Source organism: Populus euphratica, unplaced genomic scaffold (genome assembly GCF_000495115.2).
Source record: "Populus euphratica unplaced genomic scaffold, PopEup_1.0 scaffold129.1, whole genome shotgun sequence".
Lineage (NCBI taxonomy): Eukaryota > Viridiplantae > Streptophyta > Magnoliopsida > Malpighiales > Salicaceae > Populus > Populus euphratica.
The window spans coordinates 872,492-891,025 of NW_011499907.1; the positions used below are offsets into that span (position 1 = coordinate 872,492).

Here is an 18,534-nt window from a genome sequence, read left to right on the forward strand (position 1 = left end):
TGAAAATACTCCTAATTAAAATTGATGAATATCAAAAATAATTATAAAAATTTTTCTAGTCAACTTCAGTTATTTAAATATCAAACTACTTATAGCATTTATATCAGGATGTTGAACATTAATTTTAATGAATTAAAATTTTTAGAGTTATTTAAATATTGGCCAAATCGTTAAAGAATTTTTCAAACTTATTGTAAATTTTTAAAAAAAAAAAACACAAAGGAAAATCAATAAAAGTATTTTCTAAAACCATCCTAAAAATTTTTCTCTCTCTTTTTTATAAATAACATGTAATTTTTTTTTATAAGTATTGAGCCGTATACAACAAACAAAAATCATTTTTTGATTTTTACAATAAATTTTTTTGGGGCCATGTTTGATAATACCATATTTTTATTCAAAATAAAATTGTCAAAACAAGTGTAAAAATATTTTTGTCAAACATGCCCTTAAGCCAAAATTCTTTTTTTGTCAAAATAATGACAAACCAAACAAAGTCTTAAGTATTTGACTCAATTTTGACCCAATCAAGTCGATTCAAAAACTCTAGTTCAACCATGAACTAAACCAAAAACTAAGGTTTAACCCAAAACTAAATCAAAACAGAAATTTAAGCTAAAATAAACAAAACTAAAAAAAAAACATAAGAAAGCATAAAATTGTCTAACAAAAACAAATTGAATACTAATGAAAACAAAGAGCACAAAATAATAATGAAGAACATTCAAACTTAAAATCAGCAACATAAACATCAAATCAGACTAGATTTTAAGCAATAAAATGCAAGATTTATTCACAATTAAGCATATATGAAGAATTAAAAATTCATTTGCTTTGATTATTATTCAAACATCATGATTTTTATCAAAAATAGGTCTTAATTCAAAACCAAAACCCTAAGATTAAAACTCATAAAAACATGTTATTAATGCATGAAAACCATAGATTATTTACTAATGATAATATACGTACTTGCAAAAATAAATATAATCACGTGAAAACTTAAAAGTGGAGTTCATGTGACCTGCCCATTCATGTTTTTTTTTATGTTTAATATTTTTTTTAAAATACTTTTGGCATTATTTTGTGTTTTAGTATTTATGTGGATTAATAAATTAAAATAGTGTATTGTTTGCTTAATATTGTTTTGATGTTATTGTTAATGTTATTGAGATGTTTAGAAAATGTTTGTGTTTGGTTTTGATGAAATATAATCGAATTGATCATCTTTGAGAAGTGGGAAGAGTCTAGGTTATGAACTCGTGAATCATCAGCCTTTAAAAAGAGGGAAGAGTCTAGATTGTGAACTCACGAATTATCTTTCTTTATTTTATTTTTAAGTTTTGGACAAGGAGGGTCATTAGCCATAGACACCTTACCATGATCATAGCCTTCCACAATGAAAATCAAATTAAAATGAAACCTACAATTAGCACTCAAGATAATGTTTTTTAGATTATCATGAAGAACATAAACCCAGGTTGCTTAAAAAACCTAGTATATACTGTCAAATCTAGAAAATATATTTTAGCCCTGCAAATCAAGCTTTATTAGCCCTAACATACCATATTATCATAAATAAACATGTTTGAATTAAAAATACTAACAAATAATCTTGAGTCATCAAAAACATGTATAAGATTTTAACTTTTAAAATTACAGATATATTATGAGCTAATAAAAACATGAAAATTCAATCTAAAATCGATTCTTTAAACACTTGAAACCAAACTAAACTCAAAAAACAATGATATATAACATATATTAGCAATCTAGGAAAAAAAATCATCAAACACCTATTATTACCTTTGATATATAAAAAAATTAATTTGTATAAAATATAATAAAATAAATAAGAAAATTACATGAAAATAATTGTACGAAGTATTTAAAATTGATATGAAAATAATGGATCACTATACTATCAACTCATAAAACACCAAGCCACCATAAAATGATGCGGTCGAATTACAAAGAAAAGTTCAATGACCAGAAAAAAAAATCGCAAACTCTATTATTTTTTTTTATATGATTGTAATTGTAATTAGACATTGATGTAGCTTGTTAGCCAATAAATTCAATTATGATTTTAGGGGTCGTGGCACCTCTCTTGGAGTTAATATTTTGTTTGTTTTTATGTTTTAAAAATATATTTTTTATTTTAAATTAATTTATTTTAATATTTAAAAAAAAAACATATTATAAATCAATCAATAATTTCCATTCCATTGCCCCTTTTTCCCCGCCCACAATAAATTTCTAGAAAATTACATGTTGGAAAATCTAACACGTGTCGCAAACATAGCGGGGGAAATTCCAACTCTGGATTCTGTTAACGCTATGGACACCCCCCACAACCTTTTGAAACATCTATGCTCTGGTAAAATCTGACACCGTTTCAAGAAAAATGGTCGCAGCCATTACCATTTCTTGCCCAAAATCCAGAGTCCTACAGAATCCAACCACTTTAAAAGACTCAAGTTCTAGTTTTCTTGGTGGGTCCTTGAAGGGTGTTCCTTTTCAGTTAAAACCCAGAAACAAGAGACCAGACAGCTTCAGCTTGGTGGTTGCTGCTGCAAGTAACACCACTACCACAACTAGCACTAGCAGCGGCGGCGGCGGCGGCGGCGGCAGGTTTTATCTAAACTTTACTGGGTTTCCTTTCCCTCTTGGTCCTTTCCTTAATAGGCGCACTATAAGGACTGAGGTAACTTTCTTTATCTTCAACTTGGCCTCAATAAAATTTGATGATCGATAACCTTGGCTGTTAAGGATTTTGATCAAGAATAATGCTTAATCTTCCTTTGCTATGCATATTTACAAACTTGTCTATCTTCAGGTTTTATCCCTCGCAGTCTCTTGTATTTGGCATCTTATAGACTCTACGTACCTGTTAGGAGAGATAAATTACATCATAATGTCACTGTTTGTATTACAATCTGGTTTCTGCTCTTCAATTGTTGATGTGCAAATGAGTGGAGGTTGATGTTTTTGCTTGCATGACGGGCTTATATTTCATGCTGCATTGTTGTACACATTGCTAACTTTAATCAGGTCAAGCATCATTCTAGCAGGTGTTCTGTCTGTGATAAAAATTATGATAGGGCTTTTTTTATTATTATTCATATTTGCTGTGTTCAAGTTTTTACACTAACAAAAACTTGTGAAGTGGAAGGAGCAGATAGGAAACTTCTTCTCAGTTAATATGTTTTCCCAATATTGAATGTTTTCTTAAGAAAAATATAAGGACTCTTGATCTATGAGGTCTCCTAGAAATGTCTTTAAATTGTAAAAGACACAATTCTTTTGTATGCTAGTATGAGCTGTAGCTAGAAGGTCTGTTCATTACACTATGTGTTACCCCCTTTTCTTCTGTTTTATGCCTTAGGCTGTGAAGAGTTGTATATGGCTATTCGAACAAGAACAAGCATTAGGCTTCAGCAGTGTATCAACAAACATTCGAATGACAGTCATCAAACTCAAATCTGGAGGATTATGGGTCCACGCACCCATTGCTCCAACAGAGGAGTGTATTCAGGTTATACCTTGTGTACCTTTTTTTACTCTTTAACTAGATACTGTCAGTCTTATTTTGTTGCACGTAGGATTTGAGTGTATGTGGATTTTAGTTTGTTTCTGTAACGCAGGAAAATGTATTTTTGTTACTTTATTTTCTATGCTCATTATTGCAAGTTCATTCAAGGACAGAACCTTGTGCCATTGATTGCATCTTCAAGTCTGGTATTGGGTTACCCACTATTAGGGGCAAAACTGATCTGTCTTTCTAGGACTATCCAATAAAACCACTTTTACTTGTACATAGCAAACCAAAATGGCTTACCCTTGCCTTAAGTTATAATTTTTTTTTATCAACTATACAGTTGTATATGATATATGTAGGAAGTAGGAGGTGCGAAATTATTATAGCTATTGGTCCTCACTTCTATTCCAGATGAGCCTGTTGCAGGAGATCTGATCTTTGTTTGCTTTTACATGAAAACCAGCTGTTGGATGCTAGTTCATGTCAAGACATTGATTTCTTGACAGTAGGAAAGTACATCCTTGTGAAAGGAAGTGCTTCTATTTCCTGCCTCAAAATTCAAAATAAAAGAAAAATGGCAACATGTGCTTCTAAAATCTCAGAATTTATCACTATTAAATTGTCTTCATGCTTGATGGAAATAAGAAACAACTGAAGGGAAGTCAGTTATGTCTAATAGTCATATATTTGGTTATTTAATGTATCCCCTTAAGCAAAATTGGCGACATTTTGATGAGTGGTCTTACTCTGCCAGCTTTTGAAGGAGTTGGGAGCTCCAGTCGAATACATTGTCCTGCCTACATTTGCTTATGAACATAAAATCTTTGTTGGCCCATTTTCGAGAAAATTTCCACGGGCCCAAATATGGGTGGCACCAAGGCAGTGGAGCTGGCCCCTGAATTTGCCACTTGAGTTCTTTGGAATTTTTCGTGCCAGAACCTTGATGGATGAGGATATGTCTACCCCTTGGGCTGATGAGATTGAACAAAAAGTCCTAAGCTCGCCCGAAGTTGGTAATGTAGATTGCACATGCAATGAATTAAACTTCATTTAACGAATCACGATTCGATCAAATTTGTTGTGTATTATCTCAGGAATTGGACCGTATGTCGAGGTAGCTTTCTATCACAAGCGTTCAAGATCACTACTGGTAACAGATGCTGTGATTTTTGTACCAAGAATGCCACCTGAATGTATTGGCAAAGAATCCTTGCTAGCATCAGCAAAGAATGGCTTGGCTGTAAAAATTCTTAGTAAAGGAAAGGAAGTCCCTCAGGAACCAGTTGTTGATAACCAGAGGAGCCGGCAAAAAGGTTAGTATTTGAATCCCACTTCCAACACGGGAAACCGAATATGGTGTTGCATGAATTTTGAGGGTGAGAGTGTGTATGCATCACATTGAAATCAAGTTCTTGGTGCAGGTTGGGAAAGAATGGTCCTCCAGATCTTGTTTCTTGGTCCTTCTAATCTATTGGAACCTAATGCTAGCTTTGCTCAGATGTCACAAAAGTTGATTGTTTCACCCATTGTGAAGACTTTGGTCTTCAGCAAAGTTCCCGAAAAGGTAAAGAAACGGCTATGATGCAATATTAGAGCTCTTATAGCTGGGCTAAGATGATTCTGTAGGCCTAAAAAGTGAACAACAACAGACCATCATCTGTCTGGTTATGGTGTACCATGATTAGTACTATCCAACCAAAGAATAAACATATGATGAAATTCATTTGAACTATCAACCTACCAGATCAAGTAAAGTCCGCACAAGTGTTTTCACTTTCAGTACGTTCAGCTTTGTTCTAAAATCTGACCATTCTCGTGCTTGTTAATACTGCAGGTCAGGGATTGGATTGATAGTATTGTCCGAGACTGGAAATTCAAGAGGATAATTCCTGCTCATTTTGCTGCTCCGATAAACGCAGGCAGGTCTGAATTTTTAGCTGCATTTGCATTCCTAGATGACCTCTTGGGAGAGCGTTATGTTACTCGGCCTTCACTTTCTCTTCTGTTTACATCAATTATGGGCAAGGCAGCCAGTTACTTCCCACCAGATGACATGAAGACCTTATCATCTCTTGATCAGTTTTTAGTCTCAGTGGGAGCAGTGAAGAAGACTGTCTCAGGCAGGAAGAAAACTGCATGAAACATAAATTTAGCCAGTCAGTTTCACCACCTTAAATTCACTTACATGTAAATCAAGTTCTCAATAAATCATCTGTCCTAGAATCCTAATAGAGTAATAAAATATATGGTTTTGATGTCCCTATTTGCAGATGTTTTAAATGATACGATATTCAAAAGGTTCAATTGTATAAATAGCCTTGTTGGGCGAGTACTTCGTTATTAAAAGCAGATTATGCCGCCATCAAACAGGTTCTATTTGTTATCTACAGCTTTAACTTGCCATTTAAGCAATGAGTAAAAATTGTAGTCACAGTAGTTCCTAAAAGTCTCCTCAGTTAATGATTGTGGTTCCTCTCTGGTAGGTATTTGTTTTTGTGTTATAACTTGCTCTTTAGAGTGTGTTTTTTATTTTTTACTTAAAAAAAACATTAAATTGATACCTTTTAAGATGTTTTTAAAATATTTTGATGTATTAATATCAAAAATTAAAAAAAAAATTAAACAAACATCATTTATTTTTAATTAAAAAACACGCACTATATTACCAAACACGTGAAATTTAAATTGACTGCAAGAGAAAATGCGAAGGTTGGCTGGTTCGATAATCTGAACCAGGCTTAGCATCTTTTCATGTTAGTGACAATAACATGACTGAGAAATGATCAATTACCTAATCATTAAGAAATTCTGAGGATGAGAATGAGTTTCCTACCGAGACAAATGTTCATGGAATAACCAAGAAAGCAAACTCCCTCCTTAAAGAACAAAATTTGCATCTTCCTAGCACTTGACTGTTCGCACTGTTTCTATCCTTCATTTCTAGTGAAAGGAGCTCCTAAGCATTTATATGTTATCCATTTAGAAGCTTCGTGAGTGTCAATCACTTGCATCTTCCGCAAAGGTGGAAATTACTTGTCGGGGAATCAATCTTTCATGTCCCTGAAAATTAATAGCCTTGCCTTGCCTTGAATGGCCTTCTACCGTACTTTTGGGGTTATATATTAAAAGCTTGGGCCTACTAGGGTTGAAGTTCGTAAACAACCATTAACCGTTTTCTAAGTTCTGGCTACTTACCATGTTGAATGTTAAGTATAAACATCTAACAACATATTTCCATGGGTCCAGCATTCAAGGAAGATGACTCGATGAACAACTTTGAAAACAAAATCGTGCCGGTTCGATCTGGAGAGGAAATGCCCACTCTTGTGCATGGATTCCTGGCACTTGTTCAACCAGAAAATCAAATATGAAATGGATCGCTGTTTATCATAAATACTTGAAAACCTATATTCTGGTTGGAGGGTCACCTTCCCCTCAACTAAAAACTATACCACACCAGCTGTGTTGAAATTTCGTTCTCAGCAGGCTTGAGTATACACGCTCGTGCAAACCACTCATTGATAAACGTATAAACAAACAGAGAATTGTTTTCCATTTTCGTGGGGCACAGAACTATTCAGAGAGTAACTTGTCTTCGAGATGAACACCGCAGCAATAAAAGAAGATGCTGGCTAGCTAGGTAGATCTTGAAAGTTAAAACATGGGTGTCATGGACCATGAGAGAGCTAGAGAGAATCCAAAGTGACTTTTACTATTACTCAATTGTCTCTTTCCTCTTTTTTCTTCCATTTGGGTCATGACTTTGACAGAAACTTTAGGGCATGCCTCCATGGACCGATGCAATCATCTTCTTTTCATACTTTACACTTCTTAGAGAACGTTCAAGCAACATTACTTTTCCCCACGAAGTAAGGCTAGCTACGAGGGCCTTTATCTTGGAAAAGCCATTTGTCCAGCCTTTAAGTCTGTGAAATGTCAGGCATAAAGCACTGCAGATTTTTATTGTTTCTTTTCTTTTTGAGCGTGAGAAACAGCAGCAAGCCACAAACCTGCCACCGAATTAGCTAGACATTGCATGAATTAGAACTTATTGTAGATTGATTAGGGGAGATTACAATGGCAATGACAATATTACATTAATTGAAATAGGATGATGCTATAAGTTCATGGCTAGTTTGAAAGTTTGATAATAATTATTTTTTAAATATTTTTTGTCTAAAAATAAAATAAAATAATATTTTTTATTTAAAAAAAAATTATATTAGACATAATTATAAAAAAATAATATAAATTATATATTAGAACTTTATCTAATAATCTAAATTTTTAGATTATATTGGTTCTTTTATATTATATCAGAACCATAATAACTAGGTGATTACATATTTAAATCTTAAAATCTTTATTTATTTAATAAAAATTAACTTAATATAATATTAGTCTTTATAAATTTCAAGTTTACTTAAAAAAATATATTAAACAATAATATAAATTATATACTGTAATCTCACCTAATAACTTAAAAAAAAATTTAATTTTTTAAAAGAAACTAAATTAAATTTTCATAAAATACTGTTTAAACTAAATATCAAACTCCTAATGTTTACTTTATAGAAGTAGAATAATTAATTTACGGTGCATAGGATACCTGCCATCATGAAATCTTAATTCTCATGCAAGCCAAATCATATGTGCACCCACCATTTCTGCTGATCAATTCATCCATAATCATAATCACAACCAGACCATTCTATCTGCATCTTCACAAATCTTGATATAATGATGACGTCGACAAGACACACAGTATACAAATAGGAATTAGGCTTAACTACTTCCTGTACAAAACGGCTGTAGGTTTCACGAATAAGTAATCTTAAATTCCAAACTGATATTACAAGGCAGTGTTTGTGTTTAATTAATTTTGTTAGAGAATAATATAAATAAGATTATATATAATTAACTATTTAAATTATTAAATTAAATTAGTTTTTTTAAAATATATCAGAGTTTTGAAAATAACTAATTATTAAAAATATTATTTTAATATATTAAATAACACTTTTAAAAAAATAAAAAATAATCACAATAAAAACACAAAAACTACAAAGTTGTTCCGGTATTATATTTTTTCTATGTAACTTTGGTTTCATTTAGAATCACAAATCACGTTACATTAAATTTTAAATTTGTTTATTTAGATTTAATTTTTTGTTCTTTTAAATTGATTTATTGTGTTAATGTAAAAATAATTATTTTAAAAATAAAAATAAAATTAATATTTAAAAAAAAAATGGGTAGAACAACCTATGCCTAAGCACATTTTTCCAACATTTGGTAGCCAAAGCAGAAGTTGATCATTTTGTGATTTGGCCAATGGCCCACATGGGCATGGCACTGCTTCTTTGAAGCTATCCTTTCCTACATATAAAAATAAAAAAAATAAAAAAAGAATAAAAAAGCATATCTCACAGAATCCAAGCCTGAGAAGTGATTAAGAAATGATATTCACTGATGGAAGGAACCATTTAAAAAAGTCAACAATATATCTTTACAACCGACCACCACAAAATAAACTGTAGATTATCCAATGCCTGTTGATTGCCATTTTTTTAATATGGAAAATTAAATCTTCTATGTGCATAATATTGTCTCTATAATATTAATAACCCACTTTTCTTATATTTTGATTTTTTTTGGTTTTAATCTAATAATTAAAAATTACAGTTCGCTTATGTGATTAACTAAAAAAAAAATCAAATTAGATTAAGAAACATGTTTGTCCTTTGTATATAATAAATATAAATCTGTATAATTTTTTTACAAAGTTGTTTCTCTTCTCTAAATGTGATTTCTCTCTCTTTTTTCTCTTTCTAAAAACCTTTTCAAAATTAGGGCTGAAAACCTCTTTGTTGGTATTATTTTTTAAAACTCAAAGTTGAAAATCATTTTTTTAAATAAAAAAATATATTAAGATATTGTTGACATATTTTTTAATAAAAAATTTTAAAAATTATATGGAGATTAATATGATATCATCTAATTAACTTAAAAAATTTAAAAATAATCTGAATAATAAATAAAAATATAATTTGACTAAAAAATCAAGATGATAACATATTAAATTGATTTGAATCAATTTAGATTAACTTGTTAAATATACTATCTAAGTTATAAAATTTTTTATAATCATATAAAAAAATAAAAAAATATATTAAATTTAATCATCAATCAATCAACTCAATGTTAAAAAACTAAAAAATATTTAAAATTAAAAAAATAAAAAAATTTGAGAATTAAAAAACAAACCCTCAACATTCACTTTTAATTGCTATAATTTGCTACAGTGAAATCCCAACCATTTTTAGTATATGTTAATAAAATATTAAAAAAAGAATATATATAAAAATTGGAATAACAAAAGTACTTATTACATGAGCACATAATTTTTAAAAAAGACTAACATAATTTTCTTTGAACTTTTGAATTTATCTGTTTAACTTTTTAAAAAATAAAGATGATTTTGATAATTCAATTTTTTAAATGGCATTATTTGCGCATTGTAATAAATTTCCATAAAAATATGAAGAAAAAGGACAGTCTATAAATTAAATTTTTCTTCATTAATTTAAAATTTCTATAAATTGAATTCAAAGAAATTAAAGTCTCAATCATAGAAAAAGGGCATTCTTTAAATTAGAGATGACAGAAAAATTTACATAAATGATGGTCCAATACTATTCTCATAGAAACAGAGGTATCAAACTTTGAAAATTTTACTATTATTATCTAAAATATAAAAATAGATTGCAAAATATCCGAAAATGAGAATTAAATATAATATGCTTTAAAAAGATTAATTATTTTAAGAATTATTTAAAAAAAGGTGAATGTTCGCCAAGAAGGGATATATAATTCTCCTCTTTTCTTTAATAAAAGAAAGATAAAATTAAATGGTTCCACCAAAAAAAGAAAATGAAAAAACTAAAGCGTGTCCTGAGAATACTCTTTAAGATATTAGTTGTCGTAATTAATTTTAATTAAATATGGTAACAATTAAGAAAATTCAATTTTCAAAATTTGTATGTACTTGTAAATTACTAGCCCAATGCTTTTTTAAAAAGAAAAAACAATTGGTAACCGGCTCCAAACGTTTTAAATTTAAATTATTGAGTTATTAACAATCAATTTCTTAAAAAAATAATGAATTAAAATAGCATTTAATTATTGTGTTGAGAAAAACAAATACTAAGACAACTATGAAAATAAATAAAAATGTATATTTTTTATAAAAATTTATTTTAAAATTATTTTAAAAACATATTTATTTATTTTTTCTGTATTTTTTTCAACCAAATATATTTCTATTTTTTTTGTTTTATATATTTCATAATAATAACCTAAGAACAAACACTTGTTGGCGAAACCTTAAAAAATAAAACCACAAGAACCTATTAATTTATAAGTAATCTGAAAAATCATATTTTATTTTCAAAACAGTTTTCAATATTAAATTCCATTTTAATTATGAGAAACGTGATTAATTTAGACCTAATTTCCATTGATACAATAAATTCAATAATTTTTCCAAATTAACCACCAAAATAAGTTAGTAAATCCTCCCAAAAACTCCATCTTTGACTTCGGCTAGTTCTAGAAGTAAAATAAAAACCCAAAAAGAAAAAGGCAGAAGGCAGAATAATTATAATATGGTGCAACACTCATCTCTCTCTCTCTCTCTCTCTCTCTCTCTCTCATATACACGTAGGAATATAATGGCAACAACCGCAGAATATTGCAGACAGAGAGAAGAAGCCTTAGCCCACCAGTACCAAATACCAAAACCTGAAAACGAAACATAGTTGCTTGCATGATCTCTCAACCCTAAATCATTAAAGAAATAAAACTGACCGAATTCTCATTTCACTTGCATTTCCCTTGTTTTATATACAGTCTCTCTCAACAGGTATGTAAAAAAAAACTAACTTCCCTTTTTGTTACGTTTCTTTATTTAAGCTTTTCGTATTGCTTTTGTTTCTATATTAAAGTTCCTTTTTTTAGACAAATTTGAGATGGGTTTTTGTTTTGCAAAAATGGGTTCCTTTGGAAATGGTGTTTTGATCATGGGTTTGTTGAGAAAAAGCCTGTTCTTGGTGCGTTTCTGTTCTTTTTCTCTCTCTTTTATTTGTGTCTTCTGTTACAAAAATCCTGCTTTAATGTAGGGTTTTTTATTTTCTTTTCTTTCTTAGTTCAGTGAATTATTTGATTGTGTCTTTGTTTTTAATTTGGTGGCATGAACTTTTAGGATTTTGGTGATATGTTGGTTGAGAGCTTCATTTGGATTTGATTGGTGTGTTATGGTTTGATTGCTTTTATTGTAATTCTCATTCTTGTTAATGTATGCGGTAAGAAATGAATAGTAATGCATGTTATATTGATATTGTTTCGTCTCCTTGTTAAAGAGTTAGTATGGCTATGAAAATAGCATGTTGAAGAATATTGTTTATAGTAGGTTTGAGAAATTGAAAGATCTCAGTTTTAATGTATTTAACAGTTGTCAGTTAGTTTAAATGAATAAGATAATCCATATGCGAGTATGCTTTCGGTGCTGTGGATGGTTTATTTTGGTTTCGATGTTTGGAATAGCATAGAATTGAATTAGATTGATTTTGTGTAAAATTCTCATTCTTGGATAATAAAGTGATTCCATTTATCTATTTGTTTATGTTCTTTATTTATATTGTTTTGCCTATTACGAGATTGTGTGGTGCTCTGCTATCTCATTTTAAGCTTTGGAAGTTCTTGATTACTCTGTCTGATCCAATCCTCGAAAAGATTCTATCCTTCAAAACAGTGTCAAAGTTGATTTCTTGTCCCTTTCGATTTCTTTACATCATTGGTATCTGATATGTAAAACAATTCCAACATAACCAATTGTAGCATGTTAATTGGTAGTATTCGAGCTTTTGAATTCTTTAAAGTCCAGAAAATAAAATAAGTGATATGTCCGTGGTTCTTCTGCTTATCTCTCTTGACATTTGTAAAATCATTATTATATTACTCCTTATTGTTTCAATATTCGTGTAGGATATTCATATCATTTTCTGTGGTTTACAAGAAATTTACATTGATCTCAAAACATAAATGAATTGTTGTTTGCTTTCCAGGTTGAAGATTGAGATTTCCCCAGTCCAAAGTTTTTCACTCAGCATGATATCAGATTAGATTTTTGTGAGTTCTGTTCCTTGGTTTTAATATAAGAATAAGATTTTGGATAATACCAGAATATTTTTTCTCTAGATAATGCATCCAAACCATACCATCATAACTGGATGTTCTTTGTTGGCAGGGTTGCGTTTTCTATACTTTCATTCTCCTCATCTCGTGTGTATCTTATGGCTGAGCCGAGCATCAGTCTAGCAGTGACCCCAACAATAGATGAGGCAGATAGAGGTAATTCCAAAAGAAATTCTATGGGAAAATCAAGTTCGTCAGATACAAGCAAGGAGATTCTTCCCCATTATCTTCGAGCTTCTACTGGTTCATGCCATGATTTCTGTAAATATGGGAGGAAACATGCATTTGAAGAGAAGGCAAGGTGTTCCTTTCCAAGAAGGATTATAAAGAAACTACCAGACGACCAAAGTTTGGCATTGTCTCAGCCAGAGGACTACAGTACATCAGTGGTTAAGGTCAAATCTAGTCCCAATTCCAAATCCCCCAGTGCTAAAAGTCCTGATATCATCAAGCAAGAAGTGTCAACCAAATCAGTTGTCCGCCAAACTCCACTGTTCAAAGAAGTCCTGACTAAGAGGATGACGCCAACAGGTTTATTAGCAAGGTCTTTTGACAGCCAAAGTTCGATGTTAAGAAAAGCTCTGGCCAAGAAAGAATCATCAGCTGGATTACCTCTGACAAAATCATTTGATGGCCAAAGTCCAGTTTCGAGAGAAGTTCTGGCCAAGAAACAATCATCAGCTGGGTTACCTCTGACAAAATCATTTGATGGCCGAAGTCCAGTTTCAAGAGAAGTTCTGGCGAAGAAAAAATCGTCAACTGGGTTACATCTGACAAAATCATTTGACGGCCAAAGTCCAGTTTCAAGTGAAGTTCTGTTCAAGAAAATGACACTGACACAGGAAGTGTCGACTAAATCAGCTGACAGCCAAGGTTCAGGGCCAAGTGGGATTTGGATGAGGAAGAAGGCATCAGCTGTGCGGAGGAAGGAGAATTCAAAAATCAAATCATCAACTGAATCAGATGGCGGCCAAGGTTCAGGGTCAAGTGAAATTCGGATGAAGACAAAGACAACAGCTGTTGGCAGGAAGAAGGATTCAGAGTTCAATTCATCCCCAAGCATCTCTAAGCAGGATTTAGCATCATCTTGTGAAAAACCAGAGGTCTCTATGAAACAAGTGTTGTCGAAAGCTAAAGAAGTAAAATTATCTGCAAAATATGCTAGTACTTTGAATCCAAAATCATCTTCTCCTGACGCTTCAAGAGTTTTTGGTGCCAGAAGAAATGGTGACATCAAGATCGAACGGCGAACAGGGACCTCCAAAACAGTTGCAAAGAATTTACAAGCATCCCCAAGGGCTTCATTTTCTCCTAGAAGATCAGTCAGTGGTGTTGCTAGAGGACTAGCATCCCCACGAGCTTCATTGTCCAGTAAACCTTCTCCTATTAGAATTGCATGCCTGAATGCAAAGAAGAATAGGAGCTTGAAACTTACACCTCAGACTAAAGAAATTAATGCTAAGCAGCACAAGAACAAGAATTCCCATAAGAATACCGATCCTGTTCAACCCCATGGCAAACTTAAAGAATCCAACGGTGACATGATCCAGGAGAAAACGTTGTATGTCATCAAGATGAAAGCTGACGACAAATATGTGGAGTCTGATCACAATGAGAATGTTTCTGTTGAGGCATCACCACCTCTGCTGTCTTCACTAAAGTCTCCATCCCTCCCAAAATCTCTCTCCTCCATGTCCCACAGTGAAAAAGATGAAGACGAATCTGAGTATACTGTGACAGAAGCAGAAGATGACACTTCCTCTGAATACGATGAAACCGAGTGCATTGCAGAGACAGATACTTTGGAAGCAGAACACAGAGGGAGGAATAGAAAGTCTGGGATGGTTCTTTCTGAGGACAAAGATGGCAACCCTGTGAAATTACAATTCAGGAGGGGAAGGGTGATTGATATTCTGTCTGAGAATAATAGTCCAAGGAGGTTGAAGTTCAGGCGAGGAAGAGTGTTGGGGGATAACCAAAATCTCAAAGCTGATGGCCGAAGAAGCTTCAAGAGGAGAGTAGCTGATGGTGATGTGATTGACAGCAAACATGATTCAGGAAAATTTGTTTTGAGGCATCAAGATGTTCATGGAAAGAAAGATGCGCAGGGTCTGTTTAATAATGTCATAGAAGAAACAGCAAGTAAACTTGTAGAGACAAGGAAAAGTAAGGTTAAGGCCTTGGTGGGTGCTTTCGAGACGGTAATCTCCCTGCAAGATGGCAAACCCTCTGCAAATGCTGCTTCTTGAATTGGAAATGACTGCTAAACTAAAAATAAGAAAAAATTTCTAAAGAACAATTAAGTCTAAGTGAATGCTTGGTCATTAACAGTCCATTGGTTTTTCAAAGGATTGGTAGGAAAATAAAACCAAGCTTGCACTGAGAAGTGTGGTTAACAAGCTTATGAGTCGTGGAAGTGTAAAAATGATTGCTTCGGTTGACATTAGATTGCTTGGATATAGAATTGGTTGGAAAGTCCTACGAGTATTGATCTTGACATGCCTAATATACAGAGTGTATGCGTCTTCTTTTTTCAAATTTGTACCGTATATGATTGGATTCTATTTGTGAATGAAACAAGTATCCTCGTGTAGTTTGACTTGCAAAAGAAAGCTGCATGACATGATTTTTCATCCTTACATAATTTATCATGTGTGTTAAGCTTTCTCATGTTAAATGTGATATCTAATCCGTATTTCGTGGGATTTCATGTTTCTCTGTGATTGAATTCATCGTTACTCCGTTGCTTCCATTTGTTATTATGATGTGTTTACAGAGGGCAGATCAGATGCTTTCCCATACTTTTGTGGAGTGATAATGTCTATGAACCTTCCGGTGCCAGTTTTGGCAATTGGCTGCCCTTGTGTGGACTTGCTTTTAGCCAGCCTTAGAATAGTTGAAATCGCAAACCCGAATCATCATGACGACCAGTTGATTTGCATTATCCTTGAATCTCCTTTTCAAGCATGGAAGATCGTTGCTGTGCTTTTGCAACATTTTCTATGTTCATAAAATCCTGCTCAATACCAGTCTTTGATTTGCATTATTCTTAAATTTCTTTTGAATTTTTCATTAATGAGAGTGTTCTACTTCATATCAATTTAAATGGCAGGGTGATGAGGATCCAGTACATAATGAAATGGGGCCCTGGTTATATATGCTGTGCTCATTTCAGCTGGTACACCCATAATTCCAGCAAGTGGTTGGCATGGCACATCTGCCTTTAGCACAACTCATCGAGCAAGAAGAAGGCCGTGTCCCCAAAGCCCTTCCCCTTGACTGAGTCGGGCATTCAGAAATGTCTTTCTGATGACGCCGCTGCATGTCTTTATTATTGTCCTATCAGATAGCAGGCAGGGCCTCCATTTTCTGCCGATGAAAATGGTTTGCTTTTACTGTTCTTGAAACGCCCACCTGGTACTGCGTTACTAACGTCCGTTGAGTAAAATTTATTTTTTATATTTTTAAATTGTTTTGATATATTAATATAAAAATTAAAAAAATATATATTTTAAAATAAAAAATATTTTAAAAAACTATCTGAAACATTTACTGATGATGTGAGGATGAATTTTTCAATATTGCCCTGATTTTGAAATACAATACTATTTTTTTTAAGCAGCCGACTGTGTTTTAATAAAAAAATATTTTTTTAATATTTTTTTATTGTTTTGACATCAAAAATAAATTTTTAAAAATATAAATAAAATATTATCTTAATATATTTCCAATCAAAAAACAATTTAAAAACCAATTATTATCGTAATATCAAACATTATCTTAACATGTTTAAAAGTGTTGTAATATTTTTTTTATGATTTTGAAATATGTGATTATTAAAAATAAAATATAATTTTAAAATAATTTATTTAATATATTTTAACATAAAAAAACACTTTTCAAGAACACCACAAATGTTCATGATTATGGTCACCTATAGACCATTAATAAAATGGTGATTAAGATCTCAGATGCATGATTATGAAGAAGTTGATAATAGAACTTGGATCCTCTACAGTAGTTGTCACCTTAACACCCTAACTGATATCAAAGTAATAGCCTCTTGATTTCTTATGCAACCAGGCTACATGCAATTACTTCTATTATTTTAGTAACTAAAATGTTAAAAATTAATTATTATTTTTTTTACTTACTTAACAGAAACTAAAGTTGTATAGAGCATGAAAGTTGAATCTTTAAAGCATACTTGGTATTGTAATAATGATTGATTTTTAAAATATTTTTTATTTAAAAATATATTTAAATAATATTTTTTATTTTTTAAATTATTTTTAACATCAACATGTTAAAATAATTTAAAAATATAAATAACAATTTAATTTAACAAAAACAGCAAGTCATTTCCAAACAAGGTGTTAATTAGTTAGCGGTTTTCTCATATTGAAACACGTGTATTTATCGTTTAATTTTTTATTTAAATGGTGTTTTTTATATATATATTATATGAGTTTGGTATTGTGATAACAATTATTTTTTAAAAATATTTTTAAAATATATTAAAATGATAATTTTTTATTTGTAAAATTTATTTTTAATATATACAAATCAAAACTATAATAAACATGGTAAATTAAAAGAGAGGATGCTAATAGTATTATGTTGGTTTAAGAAATACCAGTGATTCTACTTAAGTAGCTAATAACAGGCTAACACATTACTTATGACATTCAACAAATAATTAAAGTATTTATTATCAATGTTATGTTATGTGCATCAACATTACAGCACCACCTAGTATCATGCATCTTTATTAGGAATTGAATTTAAAATTAAATTTAAAATAAATAAATTGTTTCTAATCAACAACTTCGTAGCCATCCATCATATGAAATCATGCATGGTGGGTTCGCACAAAATCATGCTTGCAAATATGTTTAGCCGTCAAACAAGTGCAAATGTTGTCAGCAAGATCCATGCATGTTTTGTCAGCAACATCATCACTATAATATCAATCAATTTCCACATTCATTTATAACTTACTAATAACTTATTTAAAAATATAATTATTATTATTATTATTAAAAAATATTTTTAATATCACCATGTAAAAACCATCAAATTCAATAATAATTAATTTAAATAGTTTAATGATTTTTTGCTTAAAAAAAAGTTTTGAATTTGAGTTTTTTTAATAGAATATATTGTTATTAGAAGAGCTTTATTTTTCGGTGAGTAGGGCCAGCTTTAATTTTTAAATATTACAATTTAGATATAAAAAAATAAAAAATAATTTTATAAAAAATTTAATTTTTTAAAAATATTTTATGAAATATAATTTTAAATGTCTCTAATTAAAATTTTGCATGGGATCAAAATAATGTTTGTCTAAAATTTGAAATTTTTAATATTTAAAATAATGTTTTTGTATTTTAGATTGTTTTAATATAATCATATTAAAAATAAAAAATAAAAAATATTTTTTAATATATTTTTTTAATAAAAATTACTTGAAAAATAAGGAAATGAAAAACCAGCTCAAACAGCAACCATAGAGAATCTCGAACAGAATCTGAAACGTGGAAATATACCCAATCAAAGGATGCCAAAGAGGCACACAGACAGTGATCATCGATCAAATAATAAAATATGCTGCGAAAAATCTACACTGACACGTGGACAAATGTGGGGGCTTTAGAATCTTTCTCCTGTGGATAGTAGTAGTGCTCTTGGCATTTCATTTCCCTCAAATTTTAAAAATACCCCATAAGTCTGGGTTC

General features: G+C 31.0%; 2 protein-coding genes across 3 annotated transcripts; both read left to right on the plus strand.

Annotated features, from left to right (window-relative positions):
• Positions 1 to 2,328: 2,328 nt before the first annotated feature.
• On the plus strand, positions 2,329 to 5,924 carry LOC105133503 (uncharacterized). The gene is made up of 6 exons (XM_011037532.1): positions 2,329 to 2,707; positions 3,389 to 3,538; positions 4,296 to 4,554; positions 4,636 to 4,854; positions 4,963 to 5,105; positions 5,376 to 5,924. The coding sequence occupies exons 1-6, from the start codon at positions 2,408 to 2,410 to the stop codon at positions 5,679 to 5,681; spliced, it is 1,377 nt and encodes a 458-aa protein (XP_011035834.1). The 5' UTR covers positions 2,329 to 2,407; the 3' UTR covers positions 5,682 to 5,924.
• A 5,292-nt stretch (positions 5,925 to 11,216) lies between these two features.
• LOC105133504 (Plant calmodulin-binding protein-like protein) lies at positions 11,217 to 15,440 on the plus strand. 2 transcript variants are annotated; one of them, XM_011037533.1, is made up of 3 exons: positions 11,217 to 11,465; positions 12,667 to 12,730; positions 12,849 to 15,440. In XM_011037533.1, the coding sequence occupies exon 3, from the start codon at positions 12,895 to 12,897 to the stop codon at positions 15,043 to 15,045; it is 2,151 nt and encodes a 716-aa protein (XP_011035835.1). In that variant the 5' UTR covers positions 11,217 to 11,465; positions 12,667 to 12,730; positions 12,849 to 12,894; the 3' UTR covers positions 15,046 to 15,440. The 2 variants fall into 2 exon arrangements, with proteins under 2 accessions (XP_011035835.1, XP_011035836.1); XM_011037534.1 differs by lacking the exon at positions 11,217 to 11,465 and adding an exon at positions 11,542 to 11,652.
• The last annotated feature ends 3,094 nt before the right edge of the window (positions 15,441 to 18,534 follow it).